This window comes from Phoca vitulina, unplaced genomic scaffold, assembly GCF_004348235.1.
Source record: "Phoca vitulina isolate PV1807 unplaced genomic scaffold, GSC_HSeal_1.0 scaffold2, whole genome shotgun sequence".
NCBI classification, from domain to species: Eukaryota; Metazoa; Chordata; class Mammalia; order Carnivora; family Phocidae; genus Phoca; species Phoca vitulina.
The window spans coordinates 6506198-6531427 of NW_022589705.1; the positions used below are offsets into that span (position 1 = coordinate 6506198).

General features: G+C 41.3%; 1 protein-coding gene across 2 annotated transcripts in view; it reads left to right on the plus strand.

The window, feature by feature from the left end:
• Nucleotides 1-556: 556 nt before the first annotated feature.
• TRIM33 (tripartite motif containing 33) overlaps nucleotides 557-25230 on the plus strand; it is a 112189-nt gene continuing 87515 nt past the window's right edge. For both annotated transcript variants that reach the window (XM_032421007.1, XM_032421016.1), the window contains exon 1: nucleotides 557-1109. In XM_032421007.1, coding sequence (XP_032276898.1) covers nucleotides 584-1109 — 526 coding nt within the window. In that variant the 5' untranslated portion in view covers nucleotides 557-583. The remainder of the gene's footprint in view (nucleotides 1110-25230) is intronic.

The following is a 25230-nucleotide window of genomic DNA, read 5'->3' on the forward strand; positions in this document are numbered from 1 at the left end:
GAGGTCCGCACCTCGGAGCCAGCAGGCTACGGCGTCCAGCCCTGCGGCAAGTGAGGTTCGCGCCGAGACGCGCCAGCCTCTGGGGACGGCGCCGCCCGGGAGACGCTGGCTCGGAAGGGACCGGTCCCGGCCTCCTATTCTTTCCCGCTTTTCTTCCCGCACCACCGCCGTGTCCGAGCTCATAAGCACTGCCGGCCAAAGGCGGCTCAACGTCAACGGCCCCTGGCTTCAAACGCTCCCAGCGAGCCGAGCGGCTGCGGCGTGGACGCAGCACCGCGGTGCCGGAGTTCGGGGCGCGGGGGTGGGGACGAGTCCCCGCCCGCTCCCCAAGTTCCCGCCTCCCTCAGGAGGACGTCCGTGCGTACGTGCGCGCCCCGCGCCCGCCCTCCTTCAGCCGCGCGACGCGAGGGCGGGGGCGCCGCGTGCGCGCGCGCTCTCGTTCGTTCGCTTGCCTGCTCGCTCTCGGCTGCCGCTCTCGCTGCGGCTGCGGCTGGGGCTGGGGGCGGCGGCGGCGGCGGCGGCGGCGGCGGCGGCGCGGGCGGCGGGCGGCGCGGGGCGGTCCGGCGGGTTCAAAGAGGAAAACATGGCGGAAAACAAAGGCGGCGGCGAGGCTGAGAGCGGCGGCGGGGGCAGCGGTAGCGCGCCGGTAACTGCCGGGGCCGCCGGGCCCGCGGCGCAGGAGGCGGAGCCGCCTCTCGCCGCGGTGCTGGTAGAGGAGGAGGAGGAGGAAGGCGGCAGGGCGGGCGCGGAGAGCGGCGCGGCCGGGCCCGACGACGGGGGGGTGTCCGCGGCCTCCTCCGGCTCGGCCCCGGCTGCCTCAGTCCCTGCGGCCTCAGTGGGCCCCGGAGTTCCCGGGGGGGCGGTATCGACTCCGGCCCCAGCTCCAGCCTCGGCTCCCGCTCCGGGTCCGTCGGCGGGGCCGCCTCCTGGACCGCCAGCCTCGCTCCTGGACACCTGCGCCGTGTGTCAGCAGAGCTTGCAGAGCCGGCGTGAGGCGGAGCCCAAGCTGCTGCCCTGCCTTCACTCCTTCTGCCTGCGCTGCCTGCCCGAGCCGGAGCGCCAGCTCAGCGTGCCCATCCCGGGGGGCAGCAACGGCGACATCCAGCAAGGTGAGCGGGAGGCCCTGCCCGAGGTCTGGGCTGAAGGAGATTTGCGGGGCCGAGGAGGATCTGGGGACGGAGGTGCTCGGGCCCGGGGCTGCTCGGACCGGCGCGATTCTGAGGGGTCTGAGAGGTGAAAGACACGGCCTCGGGACAGTTTCCAGAGAAGGTGGACCCCCGGAGATAGGGGAGGGTGAAGGGAGGGGTGCCGGCGGCGAGAGGCTGGGGGAGGGGACACCGGCTGCAAGGGAGGTTTGGGGTGTGCGGATACGGGCCGGGAAGGCGTGGACTCCGGCCGAGCGCAGGTTCGGGAGCTGGTGGACTCGGACAGAGAGAAGAGAGAGGGTCTGGGAAACCGCTTTGGAGGAGTGTTGTGGGGGAAAAGGCCTGTAGCGGGAGAGGTGTTGAGGAGGGAGTAGGTAAGCGGGAAGGGCTGTGAGGACGAATTGCTTTGGAGGGAAGGACTTGACCGGTTCGAGGCTAGGGGAAAGAAGGACTAGGGACTAAATAGAAGAAGATAAAGGGTATTGGAGAGTTTGGGGCTTTGGGGCTGAGAGAAGCTGTCTGGTGGAAAGTAATTTTAGGATGAGATTGGGAAGGAGGAACTCTGGACGCGAAAATAGCTTTGAAGGGCCTGCATGTTTAGGGAAATATCCTAAGGTTCAGGGGTGAAGGAGAAATGAACTTTGGAGGGAATTGGGATTCAGAGACAGCTGGGTTTCATTGCACATTAACGAGCCCCTAGTGTTCCAGACAGTGTGCTAGGATTGAATAAAACACTGAGTGAAGAGCTCATTCATAGTCATATAGGTGAAACATACCCAACGTGCGGCAGTGGCGGTGGGTACTTGGTACAGTGGTTGTGACAAATCAAGAGAAGGTCAGGGGAACTTCACTGAAAAGGAAACCCTTGAGAAGGTTTCTTGAAGGGTGAGTTGCTCAGTGGATTGGGGAGTTTTCAGGGCGCAGGCTACTTTACACATACCTGGAGCTAAAGGTTAACTAGTCATTATCAAATACATTAATGTTTCTGCCATGAAACGTACAAATATCCCACTAATGGGCTAAACATAAATAATTTACCACAATTCAGGGTGGGTTTTGTTGTAAATTTATGAAAAACTTTAAAATTTCAAAGCTCTTGAAATTTGGAACTGCGGGTAAGAGATGGCTGACCTGTACTAAAGGGTTTGGGATTAAGCCTGTAAAGTGTATCTTGTACAGTGTAAACTAAAAGGAGTCCCTGAAGGGCTTTTTTATCAAGAGGATAAAAGGATCACATTTGTGATCCAAAAAGATCACTTGGGGGCATATTGAAGGGTAAGGGGAGGCAGGGCTGGAGGAAGGGAATCTTGACAGTAATATAGGGAAATGAGCATTTGGAATTAATAAATGATTAGAGGTATTAAAGAAGGAAGCATTTTGGCATTGGGGAAAGTTACGGACTTTGTGAGACACATTTGAGTTTGGATGTCTACTTTGTTATGTCCCACTTGTGATTTGGACAGATTAATTTTTCTTAGCCTTAGTTTTTTCAGTTGTGAAATAAGGACAGAATTACCTACCTCATGGGGTTATTGATAGAATGAAGTGTGTAAAGTGACCAGTACATGGTAGTTATTAATGAAATGGCAGCTACTTAATTCGTAGTAGTAACTAATTCTAAGTAGCCATGGGAATGTGGATGGGGGGTGTCAGGATTGGTGTGGGGGAGACAGATGTGTCTAGGCTGAGTTCCAGGTTTCTTGTTTGGTGGGTGGCAGTGCTATTAATGCAAATAAAAGAATTCAGGAACAGAAGCAGGTGTGTGTGGTGGAAGGAGAATATAATTTCAGTTATGGATGTTTTGGGTTTGAAATATGGAGACATAGAGGTAAGAGTGTTATGTTAGGAATAAGGATTTGATTGATGTTGAAGATACGAAGTGATAATGGGTGTATAGAAGGTGGATCATGGGTGTAACTGCTCATGGCCTCATGAGTATAGCAAGACGTGTGGGATTCAGTGTTCTTGTGGGAACCTGGATTAGGTGAGAGAGAGAACACAAGATGAAAATTGTGTTTGACTGATGTGGCTGAGGGACTTGAGGTTATGAAATTGGCTCTCTGATATTTATGCAGGAGAGAGAGAGTAATAGTCTGTGAATTCCCTCTTCATTTTCCATCCTTTGTTTTTGCACTAGGAGCAGTAAGTAGATGGGACTAAATATTGTCATTTTAAGATAATGTTGCTTTCCAACCAGTCACTGAAACAAATTAAGTCTGGAAGTCACCATATTTTTAGACAGGGAGTCTAGAAAATAATTTGTTAGTATTAGTTCCTGTATGTGTCCTTTGCTTTGCTCTTTAAAAAAGCAAGCATGCTATTCTAGAAGAACACTGGGTTTGGGGTCAAGGGACAGTTCTGCCACTTAACTGTTTTCTGTAAAGGAGATTTATAATGTTTCTGCGCCTCAGTTTATTTCTAAAATGTATCTAATAGTCCTTTACTTACATCTCACTAAGTCAAATGAAGTAATAAATGTGAAAATACTTTTATAAACTGTGAAATGCTTTGCAAATGTAAGTATTATGGAACACTGGTTCCTTCTCTGGTCTAGGGAGCCATAACTGGTAACTTAAGTCAACATGTTAGGTGGTTTTGAAACAATGACAAATGCATTACCCTTCCTTCTAACTGGCCTTTTTTCTGTTCCTCTAACACACCAAAGTTATTCACACTTTTTAGCTGTTCCTTCTAGGTCAGTGGTTCTCCAAGTGTAGTTTCTGGACCAGCAGCACCAACATCATCTATGATCTTGTTAGGAATGCAAATTCTTGGGCCCCACTCCAGACCTTCTGACCCGCCATCTGTTTTAACAAGTCCTCCAGGTGATTTTGATGCACGCTAAGTTTAAGTACTTTTCTTTAGGGAAGGGTTCCTCACTTCAGATGTTGCCTCCTCAGAAAGGCCTTCTCTGTCTCCCCTTTAAAAAAAAAAAATTTAAGTCTTTATTTTTAGAGTAGTTTTAGGCTTATAGCAAAATTAAGAGGAAGAAATAGGGATTTCCCGTTTATCCCCAGCCCCCACACATGCACAGCCTCCCCCATTATGAATATCTCCCACCAGAGTAGTCCATTTGTCACAGTTGATGGACCTACATTGACCTATCATAATCAGCCAAAGTCCATAGTTGACATTAGTGCTCATTCTTAGTGTTTGTACATTCTGTGGGTTTGGACAAATGTATAATGACATGTATCCATCATTATAATACCATACAGAGTATTTTCATCACCCTAAAAACCCTGTGCCTTACTGTTCTTTTTAAAGTAGTCCTCCAGGTCACTCTCATTATCTTTTTTTCTTCATTGCACAGCTAAAATCTAAAATGTTTTGTTTTTCTTTACTCGTTTATCTGTTTCCTACTAGAATATTGTAGAGTGAATGTTCAATAAATATCTTTTGAATGAATAAGAATCATCTGGAGAACTTTTTAAAATGCCATTTGGGGAGTTTCAGAACCTCAGTTGATTTGGGGATGAAACTAGGACTCTCGTTTTTTTAAAAATTTTATTTATTCATTTATTTTAGAGCGTGCCCATGAGAGCAGGGGGAGGGGCAGAGGGAGAGAGAGAATCTCAAGTAGACTCCATGCGGAGTTGGATGCCCAGTGTAGGGCTCCATCTCATGACCCTGAGATCATGACCTGCGCTGAAATCAAGAGTCAGATGCTTAACAGACTGAGCCACCCAGGCACCCCGAGGAATCTCATTTTTAACAAGTACCTCATGTGACTCTGATTCTGGGACCTACTGTACTTTGAGAAACACGGATTTAGATATTTTGACAAGAAAGGCTGATCTATTTACTTTTGAAGTATTTGGAAAATCAAAATAGATAAATTAGTATTTGTTGAATCTCAACAGTAAGCTTTTAAAAGTGCTTTGTGATTTTTTAAAAATTCTGTTTCAGGTTGAGTTCAAATAGCTGTCAGTAGAGGGTGTGTATAGATCTGTAATGTATCAATAAAAATACAGATTTGTATTGATGCATCTGAACAAATTCTCAAATGACTTTTTTTTTTTTTAAAGATTTTACTTGTTTATTTGACAGAGAGAGAGAGAGAGAGCACAAGTAGGCAGAGTGGTAGGCAGAGGGAGAAGCAGGCTTTCTGCTGAACAGGGAGCCGGATGTGGGGCTTGATCCCAGGACTCCAGGATCATGACCTGAGCCGAAGGCAGCCGCTCAACCGACTAAGCCACCCAGGCACCCCTCAAATGACTCTTGAAGGGGATGAGACTTTTATATAGTAGGGCACATCAAGACAGCATGGTGATATGCATGAACTGGATTGAGAGTAACTTGCATTGTGTTCTGCTCTTAATTGTCTGTGTAACCCTGGGTAAAGCACTCAGCAGCCTCTTCAGGTCTTCTGCAATATGAACAGTTTGAGTTCCTATCCTGTAAAATTCTATGATTGTATTGTCTTTTATGCCAACTTTTTATATCTACATAATTTTAATATTCTTATTTGTGGGAAGTGATGGAAGAATCAACATGGAAAAATTATTCTGTTTCTGAATCTTCAGCTTATTGTGAAAAGTCTGAATGGCAACCTTAAATGGGGTAAGCGGGAGGGGATACCTCTGTCTGTAGTGTGAAGAGCACCTTATCACGATAGTTTTGTGTTTTATCACTGAGCATGGTGAGCCACTCTGGGGAGCCTTCTGTTTGAGCCCTTGGAAATTCTTGCTCTAAGAGTATATATATACTATATGGCAGTTTGCTAGTTCTGTGGCTTATCTATTTGGGATTTTTTTAGGCCCTTCTTTCTCTAATGACCTATTTACATAAACAAGCTTGAGTTTTTGAATGATAATATAGTCATCAGCAAGCAGTCATTAAAGATGTGTCAAAGAAAACTGAAACACTTTTGTGGTTGGTTAAGTGCTCTGTGGTTGGTTAAGTGCACACAATTCAAGACTCAGAGTACCTGAATTCATTTTTGAGCTCCACCATTTACTACTTGAATGTCTATGAATAAGTTACTTAACATCTGTAAATTGAGAATAATAATGACACCTACTTCATAATGTTCTTGTGAGGATTCAATGAGTTAATACATTGTAAAGTGCTTCATATAGTGCCTAATACGTGGTAAGACCCCCAAAACTATTATTTCTGTTGTCTTCCAGTTGTCCCCCATTGTCTTTATGACTGCCTCTATTCAGTAAGCAGAAAGAAGAGGAAGTAGGATAAATCGTTGGTATTTTTCTAGGCTTTTCTGACATCTAGTGATGTATAGCACACCTGACAAAGTCATTTGCATTCCAGTCTCTCCAGCTACTTAAAAATTTATAGCGTGAAAACTTGTAAACTAATGTTGTAAGACCTAAGTCTTTACAAGGTCTACTATCTGTACATCAAAAATTTTAGAAGAATCTAACTGCTTTTTCTTTTTCTTTTTTTAAAGATTTTATTTTGACAGAGAGAGACACAGTGAGAGAGGGAGCACAAGCAGGGGGAGTGGGAGAGGGAGAAGCAGGCTTCCCGCTGAGCAGAGAGCCCGATGCGGGGCTCGATCCCAGGACCCTGGGATCACGACCTGAGCCGAAGGCAGATGCTTAACGATGGAGCCACCCAGGCGCACCTGCTTTTTATTTCTTTACCTATATTCTTAGCAGACCTAAGTGGGAATACCTTAAAGTAGTGATTCTCAAAGTTGGTCCTTAGAACCTTGGGGGGATTACTCTGATATGCCTTCAGACATTGGCAAAGTTAAAACTGTTTTCTTTCTTTCTTTCTTTCTTTTTTTTTTAAGATTTTATTTATTTATTTGACAGAGAGAGACACAGTGAGAGAGGGAACACAAGCAGGGGGAGTGGGAGAGGGAGAAGCAGGCTTCCCACTGAGCAGGGAGCCCGATGGCGGGGCTTGATCCCAGGACCCTGGGATCATGACCTGAACCAAAGGCAGACACCCAACAACTGAGCCACCTGGGTGCCCCAGAACTGTTTTCACAATAATACTTACTCATTATTTGCCGTATTCACTGTTTTGATGTCTATATTAGTGATGCAAAAGCAGTGATGTGTAAAACCGCTGGCACCTTAGCAGGGATTAAGATAGTGCCTCCAAACCATAGTAAATGTCATTGTATCTTTACCACCATACAGAGTAAAAACAGACACAACAGCGAAAAACATGCTAGTTTCATTTTGTCTTTGATGAAGCATTAGGACACTATTTTATTAAATCTTGATTTTTAATAATTCTGTGTGATGAAATGGGAAATGTGCATAAAATGCTTCTGGTGCAGATTGAAGTATAAGAAGTACTTGTGCAGTTGTTTGAATTCCAAGCTGAATTAGCTTCTTTATTTTCGTAGAAAATAACTTTTACTTGAGACAATGATTGACAAACTATGGTTTTCAGACATGTGTGTTTGATAGCCATTTTCTCAGAAATGAATGAATTGAACCTGTCAATTCAAGGAAAACAACTGACATATGTCGCCAATGATAAAAATTGAGCTTTTCAATGAAAAGTAGAATTTTGGAAAAAGCTTGTATGTGCAACTGTGAGTTTGATAGCTTCTCAGTATTTAAAGGCTTTTCTGATGAGATTGGTAGGTGTATCAAAGTATCAAAAATTTTTTTTAAAGATTTTTATTTATTTATTTGACACAGAGAGAGAGAGAAAGGGAGCACAAGCAGGGGGAGCGGCAGGGAGAGGGAGAAGCAGGCTCCCTGCCGAGCACCTGGGATCGGACCCTGGGATCATGACCTGGGATCATGACCTGAGCCGAAGGCAGATGCTTAACCGACTGAGCCACCCAGGCACCATCAAATTTTTTTTGATAGTGTGCAAGGAATGTCAACACAGTGAACCGATATTTTCCAAATGACCAGTTGACCAATGCAATGCATTATGTTACAAAATCATGCATAGCAAAGGGATTCAAAGTGTAAAACAGACCAGTAGATTTTAATGTAAGGGAGTAAAGTTAATATGGTTTGAAATTCCACATTTCTACTGACATTTAAGAAATAAATACACTTTAGGGGCGCCTGGGTGGCTCAGTCAGTTAAGCATCTTTGGCTTCCAACTCTTGATTTTGGTTCAGGTCATTATCTCAGAGTTATGAGATTGAGCCCCATGTCTGGCTCCAAGCTGTGTGTGGAGCCTGCTTAAGATTCTCTTTCCCTCTGCCCCTCCCCACCCTTCTGCTCGTGCACACACTCTCTCACTCTCAAAAAAGAAAAGAAATAAATTATATATATATATCTCTCTCTCCACTTTATATATACGTATAGATACAGTTTACATACACATATACATATATTTATATACGTATATATACACATTTTAAAAATTTTAAGTAGTCTCCATGCCCAGCATGAGCTCACACTCGTGACACTGAGATTAAGAATCACATGCTCTGGGCACCTTGGTGGCTCAGTTGGTTAAGCGTCTGTCTTCGGCTCAGGTCATGATGTCAGGGTCCTGGGATCAAGCCCCATATTGGGCTCCCTGCTCCATGGGGGGCCTGCTGCTCCCTGTCCTTCTGCCTGCTGCTCCCCCTGCATGTGCTCTGTCAAATAAATAAATAAAATTGTAAAAAAAAGAATCACATGCTTTGCCAACTGAGCCAGCCAGGTGCCCCGACTCTTTATATTTTTGTATTATAATCAAAGAATATCCACACTGTTGGGGTGCCTGGGTGGCTCAGTCGTTAAGCGTCTGCCTTTGGCTCAGGTCATGATCCCAGGGTCCTGGGATTGAGTCCCGCATCAGGCTCCCTGCTCCGCCGGAAGCCTGCTTCTCCCTCTCGCTATCCCCCTGCTTGTGTTCCTGTTCTCTCTCTCTCTCTCTGTCAAATAAATAAAATCTTAAAAAAAAAAAAAAAAAAGAATATCCACACTGTTGTTTGAAGGGCCATTAAAATAGTCTTCCCTTTTTTAAAATACATAGCTGTTCTCTTCGTATTCTTCAACAAAACAGTCTGTCACAACAGATTAAATGCAAAAGCATACATTCAGGGATCTGAATATATTAATTAAACTGGACATTAAAGAGATTTAAAAAATGTAAAAGCAATGCCACCCTTAATTAAAACCTTTTTGTTTTGGAAAATATAGTTATTTCTCATAAAAATGTTGTTTAAACATGCAGTGGTTTTATTTTTAAATGAACTAATAGACCATTTATTTATTTTTTTTTAAGATTTTTATTTTTGAAAGAGGGAGAGAGAAAGCACGTGAGCAGGGGGAGGGGCTGAGGGAGAGTATCCTTGGTGAGCGTGGAGCCCACCTTGGGGCTCGATCCCATGACCCTGAGATCATGACCTGAACTGAAATCAGAGTCAGTCGCTTAACCGACTGAGCCACCCAGGCGCCCCTAGACCATTTATTTTTAATAAAAGAAAGTGAATTATTATCAACTATTACAATATTAACATTTTAAAATTATGAATTTTTATTTCTAATATTGTACATATTGATGGATAAAACCCATCTAAACAAAAGCTCTGTGAGGTCCTCAGTAATTTAATAGTGTAAGACGGATCCTGAGACCAAAAAAAGACATAAAATGATAATGCAGTTGCTGGGAAGAATGTCAGATCATAGGATAGTGGAAGGTGGCAAATTCATATGTTTATACGGAATAACTGAAGTTGACATTTTTTAAATAGCTCACTGTAAGTCTGCTGATTTTATTTTATTTTTTCATATTTATGACTGGTTGACTGAGATCTATCACTTTACTTTCCTGAGGACAGGTTCAGAGTTTGGGCTCATGGTGTTCGATACATTAACCTATGTCTCTTTTGTGGCCACAAACTGAAACTCTGTCCCTAGCCAGCTTCTAGAATGGACATTGGTCCCAAAGGGAAGTGAGGGGGAAAAAAAAAGCCATGGATTGAATGAATATTAAATGTATCATTTTTAGAAAAATATTTAAAGCCTGTGCCTTAGTGATAGGTAAATAGCAGGAATTATGTGGTACTAATGAGTAATACTTTTTGAATGCTTATTATATGCAATTTATGTTGCTGCTTTTGTGAATTATTTGTATGCCTTCTATTTTGGTGTTCTTTAACTTGCTCACATTTTAAAAATTTTTTGATTTACAAGGATTTTGATAAGTTCTGCATACTGATCCTTGGTTGGTTATGTAAGTTGAAGATTTATTCTAAGCCTACTATGGCTTGGTGTAGTAGCCAGCCTCCAAGAGGGCCCCAGTGTTCCTCTCTCCTGGTATTCCCACTCTTCTAGAGTCTCTACTACAGTGACTTGGAACTGGTCTGGGTAACCAAGAGAATACAGGAGAATTAAATAGTGACTTCTGAAGCTAGATTATTAAAGGTACACAGCCTTTTCCTTGTTCTAGATGAAAACAGTTGCCACTGTAGCAATCCTGTAAAGAGGCCCAAGTAGAGAGGAACTGAGGCCTTCTGCCAACATCCAGCACCGACTTGCTAGTCATGTGAATGAGCCACTTTGGAGGTGGATTCTCTAGCATGGTCAGGTTTTCAGATGACTGCAGTTTTGGCTCACATATTACTGCAGCAGCCTTTTTAGAGGCACTGAGCCAGAACTACTTGCCAAGTCACTCCCAAATTCCTGACTCAAAGAAAACTCGAGATAATGTATTGTTTTAAGCCACTAAGTTCGAGGGTAATTTGTTATGCAGCAATAAATAACTAATACACTTGACTTTTTTCCCTCTATTTTTTCCCTTTTACTATAGCTTTATGATAAGCAATAAACTTTGTTATTCATTTAGGTAATTTCACTCTCTTCCACATACACCTTGTTCATCTTCAAGATGATCTTCACTGATGTTGACTTTTTGCTCTTACACATTTAAAAAAAATTACTTAGTTTTAGAGAGACAGACACACACACAGAGCAAGCAGGGAGGGGTAGAGGAGGAGGGAGAGGGAGTAAGAATCTGAAGCAGACTGCTGAGCTAAGAGCCTGACATGGGGCTGGATGTAGTGACCCCAAGATCATGACCTGAACCGAATCCAAGAGTGGGATGCTTAACTGACTGAGCCACCCAGGCACCCTGCTCTTACACATTTTAGAATCATGTAAAAGTTCATTTAAAAAATTTGTTAGCATTTTTGGGACACCTGGGTGGCTCCGTTGGTTAAGCATCTGATTTCGGCTCAGGTCATGATCTCAGGGTTCTGGGTTAGAGCCCTGCGTCAGGCTCCTTGCTCAGTGGGGAGCCTGCTTCTCCCTCTGCCTGCCCTTCCCCCTGCTTGTGCTCTCTCTCTCTCTCTCTGACAAATAAACAAAATCTTTTTAAAAAATTTGTCAACATTTTAGTTGGAATTCCTTTGAATATACACATCTTTCTTGATCTGTGATGGGATTACATCCTGATAAACCCATTGTAAATTGAAAACATCCTAAGTTGAAAATACATTAATACACCTAACTTACTGTGTATCACAGCCTAGCCTAGCCTACCTTAAATGTGCTCAGAACACTTAACGTTAGTCTTTGGTGGGCAAAATCATCTAACACAAAACCTAATTTATAATAAAGTGTTGAATAGATCATGTAATTTATTGAATGCTGTGCTGAAAGTGAAAAATCAGAATGGTTATATGGGTATAGATGATTTTTTTTTAAAGATTTTATTTATTTATTTGACAGAGACACAGCGAGAGAGGAAACACAGCAGGGGGAGTGGGAGAGGGAGAAGCAGGCTTCCTGCTGATCAGGTAGCCTGATGCGGGGCTCGATCCCAGGACTCTGGGATCATGACCTGAGCCGAAGGCAGATGCTTAACAACTGAGCCACCCAAGGCACCCCTAGAATGATAATTTTTTAAAGATTTTATTTATTTATTAGCACAAGCAGGGGGAGCGGCAGGCAGAGGGAGAGGGAGAAGCAGGTTCCCCACGGAGTAGGGAGCCTGATGCGGGGCTCAATCTCAGGACCCTGGGATCATGACCTGAGCCAAAGGCAGACGCTTAACCAGATGAGCCACCCAGATGCCCCGGGTATACAATGATTTTAAATGTATTGGTTTACCCTCATAATCATGTAGCTAATGGGGAGCTCTGGCTCGCTGCTGCTCCCAGCATCATGAGAATAGGTACTGCATATCATCTGCCTGGGGAAATATCAAAATTCCCGAATTCAAAGTATGGTTTTTCCTGAATACATATCACTTTCACACCATTGGAAAGTTGGAAAATAGTAAGTCGAACCATTGTAAGTCAGGGATCATCTGTATAGATTAATTAGGGAGAAAATGCTATCTTCATAATATGGTGTCTGTCTATTCATAAACATTGAATGCCTTTCCATTAGCTATAATCTTCTGTGTTTTTGAATATTATATAGGTTTTTTTTTTTCCTGGAGAGGTTTTTCACATCTTTGAGTTATTCCTGTATACTTTATATATCTTTTACTGTAAACAGGTTCCCTTAAAATACATTTAACTGCGTTTGCTTTGTAGTTTTTTCATTTTACTTTTTATTTTTAGAGTACCAAAAGTATTCTGATTTCATATTTATATTTGATAATTCCGTTATGTGAAGTTCTTGAGGTCTTATTTTACTACTACTTGCTTCTTCTTACTCTTGATCATAGTAGGTGGTGTCTACCAGTGTTTTATACTTTGGGATTGTGAGCATGTTTACTAGGGCTTTATTTATGAAACTTGCCAGACCTGGTTTGTGGGAACCAGCCTCCAAAGAGTATTTTGCCTTTGCTTCTGTGAGGTGCCACCAGTGCAAAATCACAAGTTAATTTTTAGTTTGGCATTTCTTAGAACTGCCAGATGTGATTTAGGGTGTACTTTACTTTATAGGCTTACCTGTGTTTGGAAATTCTCAGGAGAAAATTTTCCTTCCTTTGAACCCAGGCAGTGACCATTTTTTTCCTCGTTATTGGTCAGATTTATTTTATTTTATTTTTTAAAGATTTTATTTATTTGAGTGAGAGTGATCGAGAGGGAGAGCCCACATGAGCAGGGGCAGAGGGAGAAGCAGACTCCCCGCTGAGCAGGGAGCCCGACACGGGTCTCGATCCCAGGACCCTGGGATCATGACGTGAGCTGAAGGCAGATGCCCAACCGACTGAGCCATCAAGGTGCTCCAAGATTTATTTTTTTTAAATATTTTACTGTTATTTGCTTATGCACCTTTCCAACTAAGGGTATAATCCTTCAAGCCTACTTTATGAAGATGTGTCTTGGTTCTAATTACTTTACACATGCCCTAGCCTCTCGTGTTTTCCCCATTCTTTGTTTATTCCGTTTTTTCATCTTAAAAAAGAGTAGTTGAGAATAGGGGTGCCTGGGTGGCTCAGATGGTTAAGCATCTGCCTTCGGCTTGGGTCATGATCCCAAGGTCCTGGGATTGAGCCCCATGTCCAGCTCCTGGCTCAGCGGGGAGCCTGCTTCTCCCTCTGCCTCTCCCCCTGCTCATGCTCTCTCTCTCTCTCTCTATTTCTGTGTCTCGAATGAATAAATAAAATCTTTAAAAAAAAAAAAAAAGAGTAGTTGAGAATAAAATTTTTGAGCCTTTGCTTTTTTTTTTTTTTTAAGAGATTTTATTTTTAAGTGATCTCTACACCCAACGTAAGGCTTGAACCCACAACCCCAAGATCAAGAGTTGCACCCTCCACCAGCTGAGCCATCCAGGTGCTCTGAGCCTTTGCATTTTTTTTTTTTTTTTAAGAATTACCTATTTGAGACAGAGAGAGAGAGAGAGAGAGAGAGAATAAGGGGAGGGGCAGAAGGAGAGGGAGAAAGAGAATCTCAAACAGACTCCCTGCTGAGCATGTAGCCCAGTGCAGGGCTGGATCTCAAGACCCTGAGATCATGACCTGAGCCAAAACCAAGAGTTGGACGCCCAACTAACTAAGCCACCCATGTGCCCCCCTGACCTTTGCATTTTTGATGTTCTCTTTTATTTTATTTTTTTTAAAGATTTTATGTATTTATTTGACAGGGAGAAAGGGCGGGCACAAGCAGGGGGAGCAGCAGGCAGAGGGAGAGGGAGAAGCAGGCTTCCCGCTGAGCAGGGAGCCCGATGCAGGACTCAGTCCCAGGACCCTGGGATCGTGACCTGAGCCGAAGGCAGATGCTTAACCAGCTGAGCTACCCAGGCGCCCCGATGTTCTTTTTATTTTATTTTTCTACTTACATGGTAGCTTGACTAGATACGGAATTTTAGGTTAAAACATGTTTTCTTCTCAGAACATTGAAGATACCCCTTTTCCAGTGTCTTAAAGAAATCACTGTTGCTGATACTGGTCTGATTTTGCTTCTTTGTATGACCCCAGTTGGGTTTTGTTTGTTTTATTTACCTCTTCCTGGAACTTTTTAAGATTTAAACCAAAAAAAAAAAAAAAAAATTAAAAAATTTTAAGTAATCTCTATACCCAATATGGGGCTTGAACTCATGACCCCTAGATCAAGAGTTACATGCTCCACCAATGGTGCTCTTCTGGAACCTTTTAATATCTTTATCCTTGTTCTTTTTAAAAAAATTTTATTATTTTTTTTAAGATTTTAATCATTTGAGAGAGAGACAGAGAGCACAAGCAGCGGGGGAAGGCAGAGGGAGAAGCAGACTCCCTGTAGAGCAGGGAGCCCGATGCGGGGCTTGATCCTAGGACCCTGGGACCGTGACCTGAGCCAAAGGCAGACGCTTAACCGACTGAGCCACCCAGGCGCCCCTATCCTTGTTCTTAAATACAGTGTTGTGCCTCTGTTGATTTTTTCCCCCCCTTTCATTCTTTTTTAAAAGTTTACTGTGCTTTTTCTATTAGTCTTGTAATCTTTATTTATAGTAACAAAATTTTAAGCTTTAAATGTTTTTTTTATAAGATCCCTCCTTTTCCTCTCCCTCTACTCTTTCTGGAACTGTACTGTTTGGGTGTTAGCCTTTGAGGGGTCACACTCTCTCCTGTCTTTTTTCTTAGGTTTTCCTTCTCTTTGTTTCCTTCTTCAACTGATGTTCTGAAAGACCTCCTTGACTTTGTTTTCTAACTGTTCCTTGATATCTTGACCTTTTTGTCTTGGAGGCTTCTTCAGATCTATTTTTTTTAATTATTATTATTATGTTATGTTAATCACCATACATTACAGCATTAGTTTTTGATGTAGTGTTCCATGATTCATTGTTTGCATATAACACCCAGTGCTCCATGCAGAACGTGCCCTCCTTAATACCCATCACCAGGCTAACCCATCCCCCCACCCCCCTCCCCTCTAGAACCCTCAGTTTGTTTTTCAGAGTCCATCGTCTCTCATGGTTCGTCTTGGAGGCTTCTTCAAACAGTGGATGATCCTTGGTTCTCTTCCTCCTTGAGTGAGGCACTACAATTCTGATTGAGGGTTTTGTGCTTGTTAATTGTTGGACTTCACTTTAGACCAAGGGCACTTTAGACCAAGGTTTGGCAAACTATGGCCGATGGGCCAAATCTAGCCTGCTGCCTGTTTTTATATGACTGATGAGGTAAGAATGATTTTTACATTTTTATTTTTATTGTTTTTAAGATTTTATTTATTTATTTGAGAGAGAGAGAATGAGACATAGAGAGCACGAGAGGGGAAGAGGGTCAGAGGGAGAAGCAGACTCCCTGCTGAGCAGGAAGCCTGATGTGGGACTTGATCCTGGGACTCCAGGATCATGACCTGAGCTGAAGGCAGTCGCTTAACCAACTGAGCCACCCAGGCGCCCTTACATTTTTAAATGGTTGCAAAAAATCAAAAGAATATTTTGTGACATGTGAAAGGTATATGAAGTTCGAGTTTGTGTTTATAAATAAAGTATTTGGAACACAGCTATGTCCGTTCATGTATTTTCTGACTGCTTTCATGCTACAGTGGCAAATGACTAGTTGTGACAAAGACTACATGGACTCATTGCTTTGTGCTTCTGTGTGGTGCACTACAAATTGTAGTGATGCAGTTACAACTTGTTAGGCATATGTGTGGCTGTCGCACGACATTTCCAAAAAAAACCCATTTTAATTACTAGTGCTTACCTATCATTTCAAACGAGAAAAGTGGATTTCAAATGTCATACTTTGAAGACACAGTAGAGTGTGGGTTATTTCGTTCCCAATTAGATGGCAAAGTGTTTATTATACATTTCTACTGTAGCTCAACTAAAAGAGTACATATGTGGACAGAAGCAGACTAAGTACTTGTCATGACATTTTCCCAACTCACAGGAAAGCAATGGATGGGGAAATCAGAAAATTTAAAATGGAATATCTTATCATGGCAGAATTTCTTAAAAAAAAATGAGGGGCACCTGGGTGGCTCAGTCAGTTAAGTGTCTGCCTTCTGCTCAGGTCATAATCTCAGGGTTCTGGGATCGAGCCCCATGTCGGGCTCCCTGCTCGGCGGGGAGCCTGCTTCTCTCTCCCTCTGCCGCTCTCCCTCCTTGTGCTTGCACACGCGTGCGCTCTCTCTGACAAATAAATAAAATCTTAAAAAATAAATAAATAAAACAATGAAACCAAGGTAGGTTTGTGAGTGTTTATTGGTTAGCCAGGCAAGGAAATCCCTTTACTTATGGCAGGTTAATTAAATCCTCCCAGTTAAGCAAAATGGTAACTTCCAAAAAGAATTTTGTTAATTCTTTACACCTGTATTACAAAAACTTTACTCAGGTTTCTTTACTGTTTACTAAATAGTGCTAAGTTTATTAAATTCCCTTATTTTTATTATATTTTGAATTTTGTGAATAAAAATTGTGGAAATTTATTTTCTTTTGTTACATAAGTATCTACATAGTATCCCTGATATTGTCTCTTTGCCTGCAAAACGGAACATATTTACTATGCCTTCTGATTTCACGTCCCACATTTGAATTTGGGAAGTTTTAGGCATTGGTTATGGGGTTGGGTTTGAAGGAGTGTGGTATGTACAGCTTGACCTGTTGTCCACAATGGGTTTGGAAGAATGAGAATTTCCAGCTTTCTTCTTCTAACATCACAAATAACTGCTAGAATTAAGAATTTTGGACCAGTCTGACCTGTTATCCCATTTGAGTTTATTGATAGAATGCTAATATCCAAATATATGCAGATTATTTTTCTAGTCATGGAGGAATGACTTAAAAACTAATCTTCACATAAATACTTACGCAAAAAACTAATGTCACTCAGAAGATCTCCACCAGGTTTCCATTGGGAATAGAGCAGACATGAGGGTAGGGAACTTAGAATCATTTCACTGTATTAGTATGCTTATGAGCCTGAAGTAAGTCTGAAGAGTTGACTATAATGATTAGGAGAGAGCATTTTAGCTGTCCTCTTCAAATATGAAATTCTATTTTCAGTTAAGCATCACTTTGTGTTGTGAGGTATATAAAACAGATATATGAAATGAACCTTGATGGCAGGAGAGAATTACATATGAATAAGTTTATTTGAACCTGACTAGACTTCCTGTGCCTTATCTATAAAATAATGTCATCTTCAAGTTAAACCTTTTTGTTAGGGGTGCTTCGGTGGCTCAGTTGGTTGAGCGTCTGACTCTTGATTCTGTCTCAGGTCATGATCTCCGCTCAGGTCGTGATCTCAGGGTTGTGAGATCGAGCCCCACATTGGGCTTCCAGGTCCGTGCGTAGTCTGCTTGTGCCTCTCCCTGTGCTCCTCCCCTTGCTTGCATGCGTGCGTTCTCCCCCTCTCTCAGATAAATAAAATCTTAAAAAAAAAACAAACTTCTTCATGTTACCTTATTCGCTTATAAAAATTTTCAGGTAATATTCTCAAAAATTTTTTTTAAACAAATGAGGTTACCGAGGCAGAGATGTAAGGTTATACATAAATGTGGCTCTCCCATATGTAGATAATAGCACAGCCTCAGATAGATGACTTTGGGGGCCAGGCAGATAACTAGTGTAAGACATGGAGTATCAAAGCATGCCAGCCTATAAACAGTAAAATTTGAATTTAAAATAAATTTATCCTGGCCAAATAATACCAGATAAGCTGTCAGTCTTCTACTTTTGTCCTAACGTAGAATCTGATTAGTCACTTTTGAGTTGGATATAATTAATTTATAATTAGTTTGACTTCATAATTTTGAAAGCTTAAGTTTAAGTACTTACATAAAGTTTGCCTTTGGAGTATTATCAGTAAGCTATGTTGTAATATTTTAATATGATTTAAACATCATTAGAATGATCAACACTGTTTTTACTATCTAGTTAGACAAGAGACAAATGCAAGAGAATTTTCAAATTCTGAATTGTGTAGTCAGATTTGGTAAGTTGATTGAAGTGCTGAATAAATGGTGATTAGCAAGTTCACCAAAGCCTATTTAACCTATGACATAGGTACCTTCAGAATTTTACTAATTCTGTACCAAACTAGATTATAATATACTTATGAAATTTACCTACCTATTCTTCCCACCCCCCAAAACCCTCAAGGTTTTACATGTTCAAGATGGAGTTAGGTGACTGGATTTCAACTGATGTGTCATAGTAGCATGTTACACATGAGCTCTTCACCGGCCTATTGCCAGATTTTGAACAGTGTGTGAAGTTTATTTTTGTTACATTTGCACAATTGATGCATGTTAGATGTACTGTTGATTCCAGTGTGTTATTTAATGTGGCGTGAAACTTGGTGCAAGATGCTTAGATTGCTTATCCTTGCAGGAGATTGGGATAAAGTCAGTTTGATGCCAAAGAAAATTCTCTGAAGATTTTGTCTTTTTAGTAGAGAGCATAGTCAAGATAGTAAACAGATTTACTTATGCAGAGTAGTTCTGTGATGGGAGATCAATATATTTTTAACAGTATATGTAATTTTTAAAGTATTCTATTAAAAAAAGAAATACACATAAAGTACAAAACTCTGAAGTACATAGTTCAGTGAATGAATACACATAGAGTAAGCACACTTGTATAAATCCAGCAGCCAGAATGAGAAACAGTACATTGCTAGCACTTTATAAACCCTCTGTCCCCTTCCAGTCGCTACTTAATGATCTTGCATTTCTTTTTTTTTTTTTTTTTATAAGATTTTGGTAATCACCACATTCAACGTGGGGCTTGAACTCACAACACTGAGATCAAGAGTCACATGCTCTACTGACTGAGCCAGCTGAGCGCCCCCGATCCTACCTTCTAACCCCAGATTAATTTTGCCTATTTATAAACTTTATTTAAGTGGAACTAAGCAGTATGTACCAGTTTGTGACTGAATGTTTGCTCAACATTATGAGATTGTGTTGCTTGTGAATGTACTTTATTCATTGTCTTCACAGCATTGGTTGTATGAATATACTAAAATTTACTTGCCTATTCAGATGTTGATGGACATTTGAGTTGTTTATAGTTTCTTTTAAATTGAAGTAAGTTGAACGATATGTTACAGTTTTTTACTGTTTTTTAAAAGATTTTAATTATTTGAGAGAGAGAAAGCATGAGCAGTGGGGGGGGGGGGCAGAGGGAGAACCAGACTCCCTGCTGAGCAAGGAGCCTAATTTGGGGCTCGATTCCAGGACCTCGGGATCATGACCTGAGCTGAAGGCAGATGCTTAACTGACTGAGCCACTCAGGCGCACCTAGTTTTTAACTATTAGGAATGTGTTGATGAAGCTCTCCTTTAACTCTCTTTAAAAAAATTTTTTTTAAAGATTTTATTTATTTGAGAGAGAGTGTGTGTGTGCACAAGGGTGGGGAGGAGCTGAGGGAGAGGGTGAGGGAAAGAATCTCAGCTGACTCTGCTGAGCCCGGGGTGGTGCTCAGTCCCACAACCCTGAGATCATGACCTGAGCCGAAACCAAGAGTCTGACGCTTAACCGACTGAGTCACCCAGGGACCCCTTTAACATATCTCTTGAATATATGCACACTTTTCTCTTGGTTATGTATATTAGAGTGGACATGCTGAGTCATAGGTTGCACATAAGTTCAGCGTTACTAGATATTACTAGATATTGCCAAACAGTTCTCTGAAGTGATTGTATCAATTTACACTTCTACCTGCAGTGTTTGAGATTTTCATTGCTATATACCCTTACTAATAATACCTGGTATTACCTGTCTTTGACCTTTTAGCCATTCTTACAGGTGTGTAGTGGTGTAACATTGTAGTTTAATTTGCATTTCCCTGATGATCAGTAAAATTGAACATATTTTTGTATGTTTATTGGCTTTTGGATATCTTTTATTATGATGTGCCTGTTCAAGTTGTACCTGTGTTTTTGTCCTATGGGTTATCTACGCTTTCCCCAATGCTTTTGTAGAATTCCTTATATATTCTAAGCATGAGTCCTTTGTCAGATATATGTCCTATTCTGTGGCTTGCCAAGTAATTGTATTTTTTTCAAATAATTGTATTTTTAAAACCGGAATTTAATTTGGTTTTTCAATAAGTAGTACTTTCACATGGCTCACAAGTTAAAGTATACAAAATTAAATAGTGAAAGGTCTCCCTCCCACTCTTTGTCCTCATTCAGTTCCTATCTCCTCCAACATGTAACATGTGTTAATAGTTTATTTTTTCTTCCAGTATATCCAAATGATTTTTTAAAAAAGATTTTATTTAGTTTTTTGACAGAGAAAGCAAGAGAGTACAAGCAGAGGGCAGCAGCAGAGAGGGAGGGAGAAGCAGGTTCCCCACTGAGCAGGGAGCCTGATGCGGGGCTCTATCCCAGGACCCTGGGATCATGACCTGAGCCTAAGGTAGATGCTTAACTGACTGAGCCACCCAGGCGCCCTATCCAAATGATTTTTTTTTCTTAAAGATTTTTATTTATTTGACAGAGAGAGAGTGAGTGAGCGAGCAAACAAGCGCACAAGTAGGGGGAGTAGGGGGAGCGGCAGGCAGAGGGAGAGGGAGAAGCCGGCTCCCCACAGAGTGACGAGCCCGATGTGGGGCTCGATACCTGGACCCTGGGATCATGACCTGAGCCGAAGGCAGATGCTTAACTGACTGAGCCACTGAGGCACCCCTTTCCAAATGATTTTTTTTTTAAGATTTTATTTACTTATTTCAGAGAGAGAGAGAGAGGGAGAGCACAAGCAGGGGCGAGGAGAAGCAGGCTCCCCACTGAGCAAGGAACCTGACACAGGGCTCTATCCCAGGACCCTGGGATCATGACCTGAGCAGAAGGCAGATGCTTAACCGACTGAGCCACCCAGGCGCCCCATCCAAATGATTTTTGACAAGGTTGCCAAATCCATTCAGTGGAGGAAAGGAATTTTTTCAACAAATGTTGTTGGGACGGTGGGTTTTCCACATGCAAAAGAATGAAGTTGGACCCCTCCCTCACACTATAGAAAAAAAATTAACTCCAAATGGATCAAAAACCTAAATATAAAAGTTAAACCCATGAAACTTTTTTAAAAAGATTTTATTTATTTGACAGAGAGACACAGCGAGAGAGGGAACACAAGCAGGGGGAGTGGGAGAGGGAGAAGCAGGCCATCCGAAGAGCAGGGAAGCCGGAGCGGGGCTCAATCCCAGGACCCTGGGATCATGACCTGAGCCGAAGGCGGACGCCTAACGACTGAGCCACCCAGGCACCCCAACCCATAACACTCTTAAAAGAAAACATAGGAGTAAATCTTCATGACTTTGGATTTGGCATATTTTTAGATGTGCTACTAAAAGCATGAGCAACAAAAAAATAATTGATAAATTGTACTGCATCAGAATTAAAATTTTGTACATCAGGGGTGCCTGGGTGCCTCAGTTGTTAAGCGGCTGCCTTTAGCTCAGGTCATGATCCCAGGGTCCTGGGTTCGAGCCCCGCATCGGGCTCCCTGTTCAGCGGAGAGCCTGCTTCTCCCTTTCCCTCTGATGCTCCCCCTGCTTGTGCTCGTTCTCTCTCTCTGTCAAATAAATAAAATCTTAAAAAAAATTTTTTTTGTACATCAAAGGACATTTTCAAGAGATGAAGAAACAACCTATAAATAGGAGAAAGTATTTGTTGGCTATATATCAGAAAAGAGTCTAGTACCTAGAATCTATAAAGAATGCTTACAACCTAACAATAAAGACAAAGACTCCAATTGAATAGTGACCCAAAGATCCGAATAGACAGTTCTCCAAAGAAGCTATACACGTGGCCAATAAGCAGAAAAAGATGCTCAACATCATTAATCATTAGAGATATAAATCAGAACCACAAAATGACCACTTACATCTACAACAGTGACTGTAATAAATCAGAAAGTGTTGGTAAGGATTTGGAGAAATTTGAACCCTTGTACATTGCTGGTGTGAATGTAAAATGGTGCTGTCACTTTGGAAAACATTTTGGTGGGGATGGTTGCACAACATTGTGAATGTAATTAAATCTACAGAACTGGATAAATGAAAATGGTTAAAATGGGAAATTATATATTTTACCACAGCTGAGGTAAAACAAGGTGATTGCTCTGGCCTTTCAGCTCTCATATTGGAAACTAATATCCTTCTTGTGGTCTATTTTGTGCTGTTTTTCTGATTTTAGTGCTTTTTGTTGGTGATTTCACTGTTTAAAATGACTCCCAAGCATAAAGCTGACGTGCTTTAGTATTCCTAAGTTCAAGAAGTCTATGTGTGCTTTATTGAGAAAATACATCTTAGATATAAGCTTTATATATTGTGATTGGAGTAATACTGCTGTTAACTGAATTCAGTGTTAATGAACCAAGAATATATAAAGTGTGTTTAAACAGAAATACCTGTAAAACAAGCTTATATATTAATTGGTTGATAAAAATCTTGTGATCAGAGGCTTGCAGGACTCTAACCCTGTATGTCCCCTAGTGATGATTCAGTATTCAGTAATTCATTTTTTGTAGCAACTTCATGGAACATCACTACGTGAATAATGAGACCTGACCCTATGTATGAATAAAAATAATTATTTTATGTAAATGGCAACATTTAATTTTTTCATTTAAAAATGTATCTTGGAGATAATATTTTGTTTTTTGTTCTCTTTTTGTGTTTTTTTGTTCTGAAATTGATTTGATCTGATACTAATATAGCCACTCTTGAAAAATATATAAGGGCTTTATTGAGATATAATTCACAAAGCATATAATTCACAAAGCATATAATTCACACATTGGAAGTATACAGTTCAGCTGTTTTTAGTATATTCACAGAGCTGTGCAACCACAGTCAATTTTAGAGCATTTTTATTACCCTCTTATGAAACCCTGTACCCATTAGTAGTCATTCCCTATTTACCCTCAGTACCATTCCCCAGACAACCACTGATCTACTTTCTGTCTCTACAGATTTGCCTATTCTGGACATTTTATATAAATGGGATCATAGAATGAATGTGTTGTCTTTTGTGGCCGGCTTCTTTCATTTAGACAAAGGTTTCAAAGTTCATACATGGCTGTAGTGTGTCAGTCCATTCTTTTTAGGCTTGAATAATATTCCATTTTATGTCTATACCACATTTTATTTACCTCTTCTTCAGTTGATGGATAATTGAATTGTTTCTCTTTTTTGACTCTTATGAATAATGCTGCTATGAACATTTTTTATATAAGTTTTTGCGTGAACATGTTTTTATCTTTTTATATATATATATATTTGTGTATGTGTATATATATACATATATCTAGGAGTGGAATTTCTGGGTTATAAAGTAACTACATTTCATTTTTTGAGGAACTGCCAAACTTTCCAACATGGCTGTACTATTTTATATTCCCATCAGCAATGTGTATGAGGGTTTCAATTTTTCCATAATCTTGCCAACAGTTATTGTGTCTTATTTTTTAATTTGAGTATAGTTGACATACAATGTTACATTAGTTTGCAGTTGTATAACCTAGTGATTCAACAAGTTTATAGGTTATGCTGTGCTCACCACAAGTGTAGCTACCTACCATTTGTCACCGTACAGTGCTATTACAATACTCTCGACTGTTGCCTGTGTTGTATCTTTTATTCCCATGATTTATTCATTCCATAACGTCACTTATTCCCGTGACTTACTCATTCCATAATGGAGAGGCCTGTATTTTTTGCTTCCCTTCACCCATTTTGCCCACCCCCCCCATCCTCCTCCCCTCTGGCAACCATCACTTTGTTCTCTGTATTTATAGGTTTGATTTCTGCTTTTCTGTTTGTTTTTTAGATTACACAATAAGTGTAATCATATGGTATTGGTCTTTCTCTGTTTGACTTATTTCACTTAGCATAATGCCCTCTAGGTCTATTCATGTTGTCGTAAATGGCAAGATCTTATCCTTTTTTATGGATAATATTCCTGTGTGTGTGTGTGTGTGTGTGTGCGCGCGCGTCTATCATTCGTCTATCAGCGGACATTTGGGTTGCTTTTATGTTTTAGTTATTGTAAATAATACTGCAATAAATGTAGGGGTACATATATATTGTTTCCAAATTAGTGTTTTTGTTTTCTTTGAGTAAATACCTAGTGGTGGAATTATTGGATCATGTAGTATATATTATTTTTTAAAGGTTTTATTTATTTATTTGAGAGAGAGCATGAGCAGGGGGAGGGGCAGAGGGAGAGGGAGAGCAGGGAGCCCAATGAGGGACTGGATCCCAGGACCTTGAGATCATGACCTGAGCCGAAGGCAGATGCTTAACTGGACTGAGCCACCCAGGGGTCCGTGGCTGTACCATTATTACGTCTTTTTGAATTAGAGCCATTCTGGTGGGTTGAAGGTCATATTCATTGTGGTTTTGACTTGCGTTTTCCTGATGGCTAATGATGTTGAACATCTTCTCGTGCTTACTGTATTTGTATGCCATCTTTGAAGAAATGTTTGAAGAAATAACTTTTGCTCATTATTTACTTGGATTATTTGAAATTATTATCAGTTTTTGTATGTTCTGGATAGTAGACCTTTCTTTCTTTCTTTCTTTTTTTTTTTTTTAAAGATTTTATTTATTTATTTGACAGAGAGAGACACAGCGAGAGAGGGAACACAAGCAGGGGGAGTGGGAAAGGGAGAAGCAGGCTTCCCGCGGAACAGGGAGCCTGATGTAGGGCTTGATTCCACGACCCCGGGATCATGATCTGAGCCGAAGGCAGATGCTTAACGACTGAGCCACCCAGGCGCCCCTGCATTTATCTTCTATTTGTAGGTTGTCTCAGTTTTTTGGTGGTATTGTTTGCCACACAAACTTTTTGAATGTGTTGCTATTTTTTAATT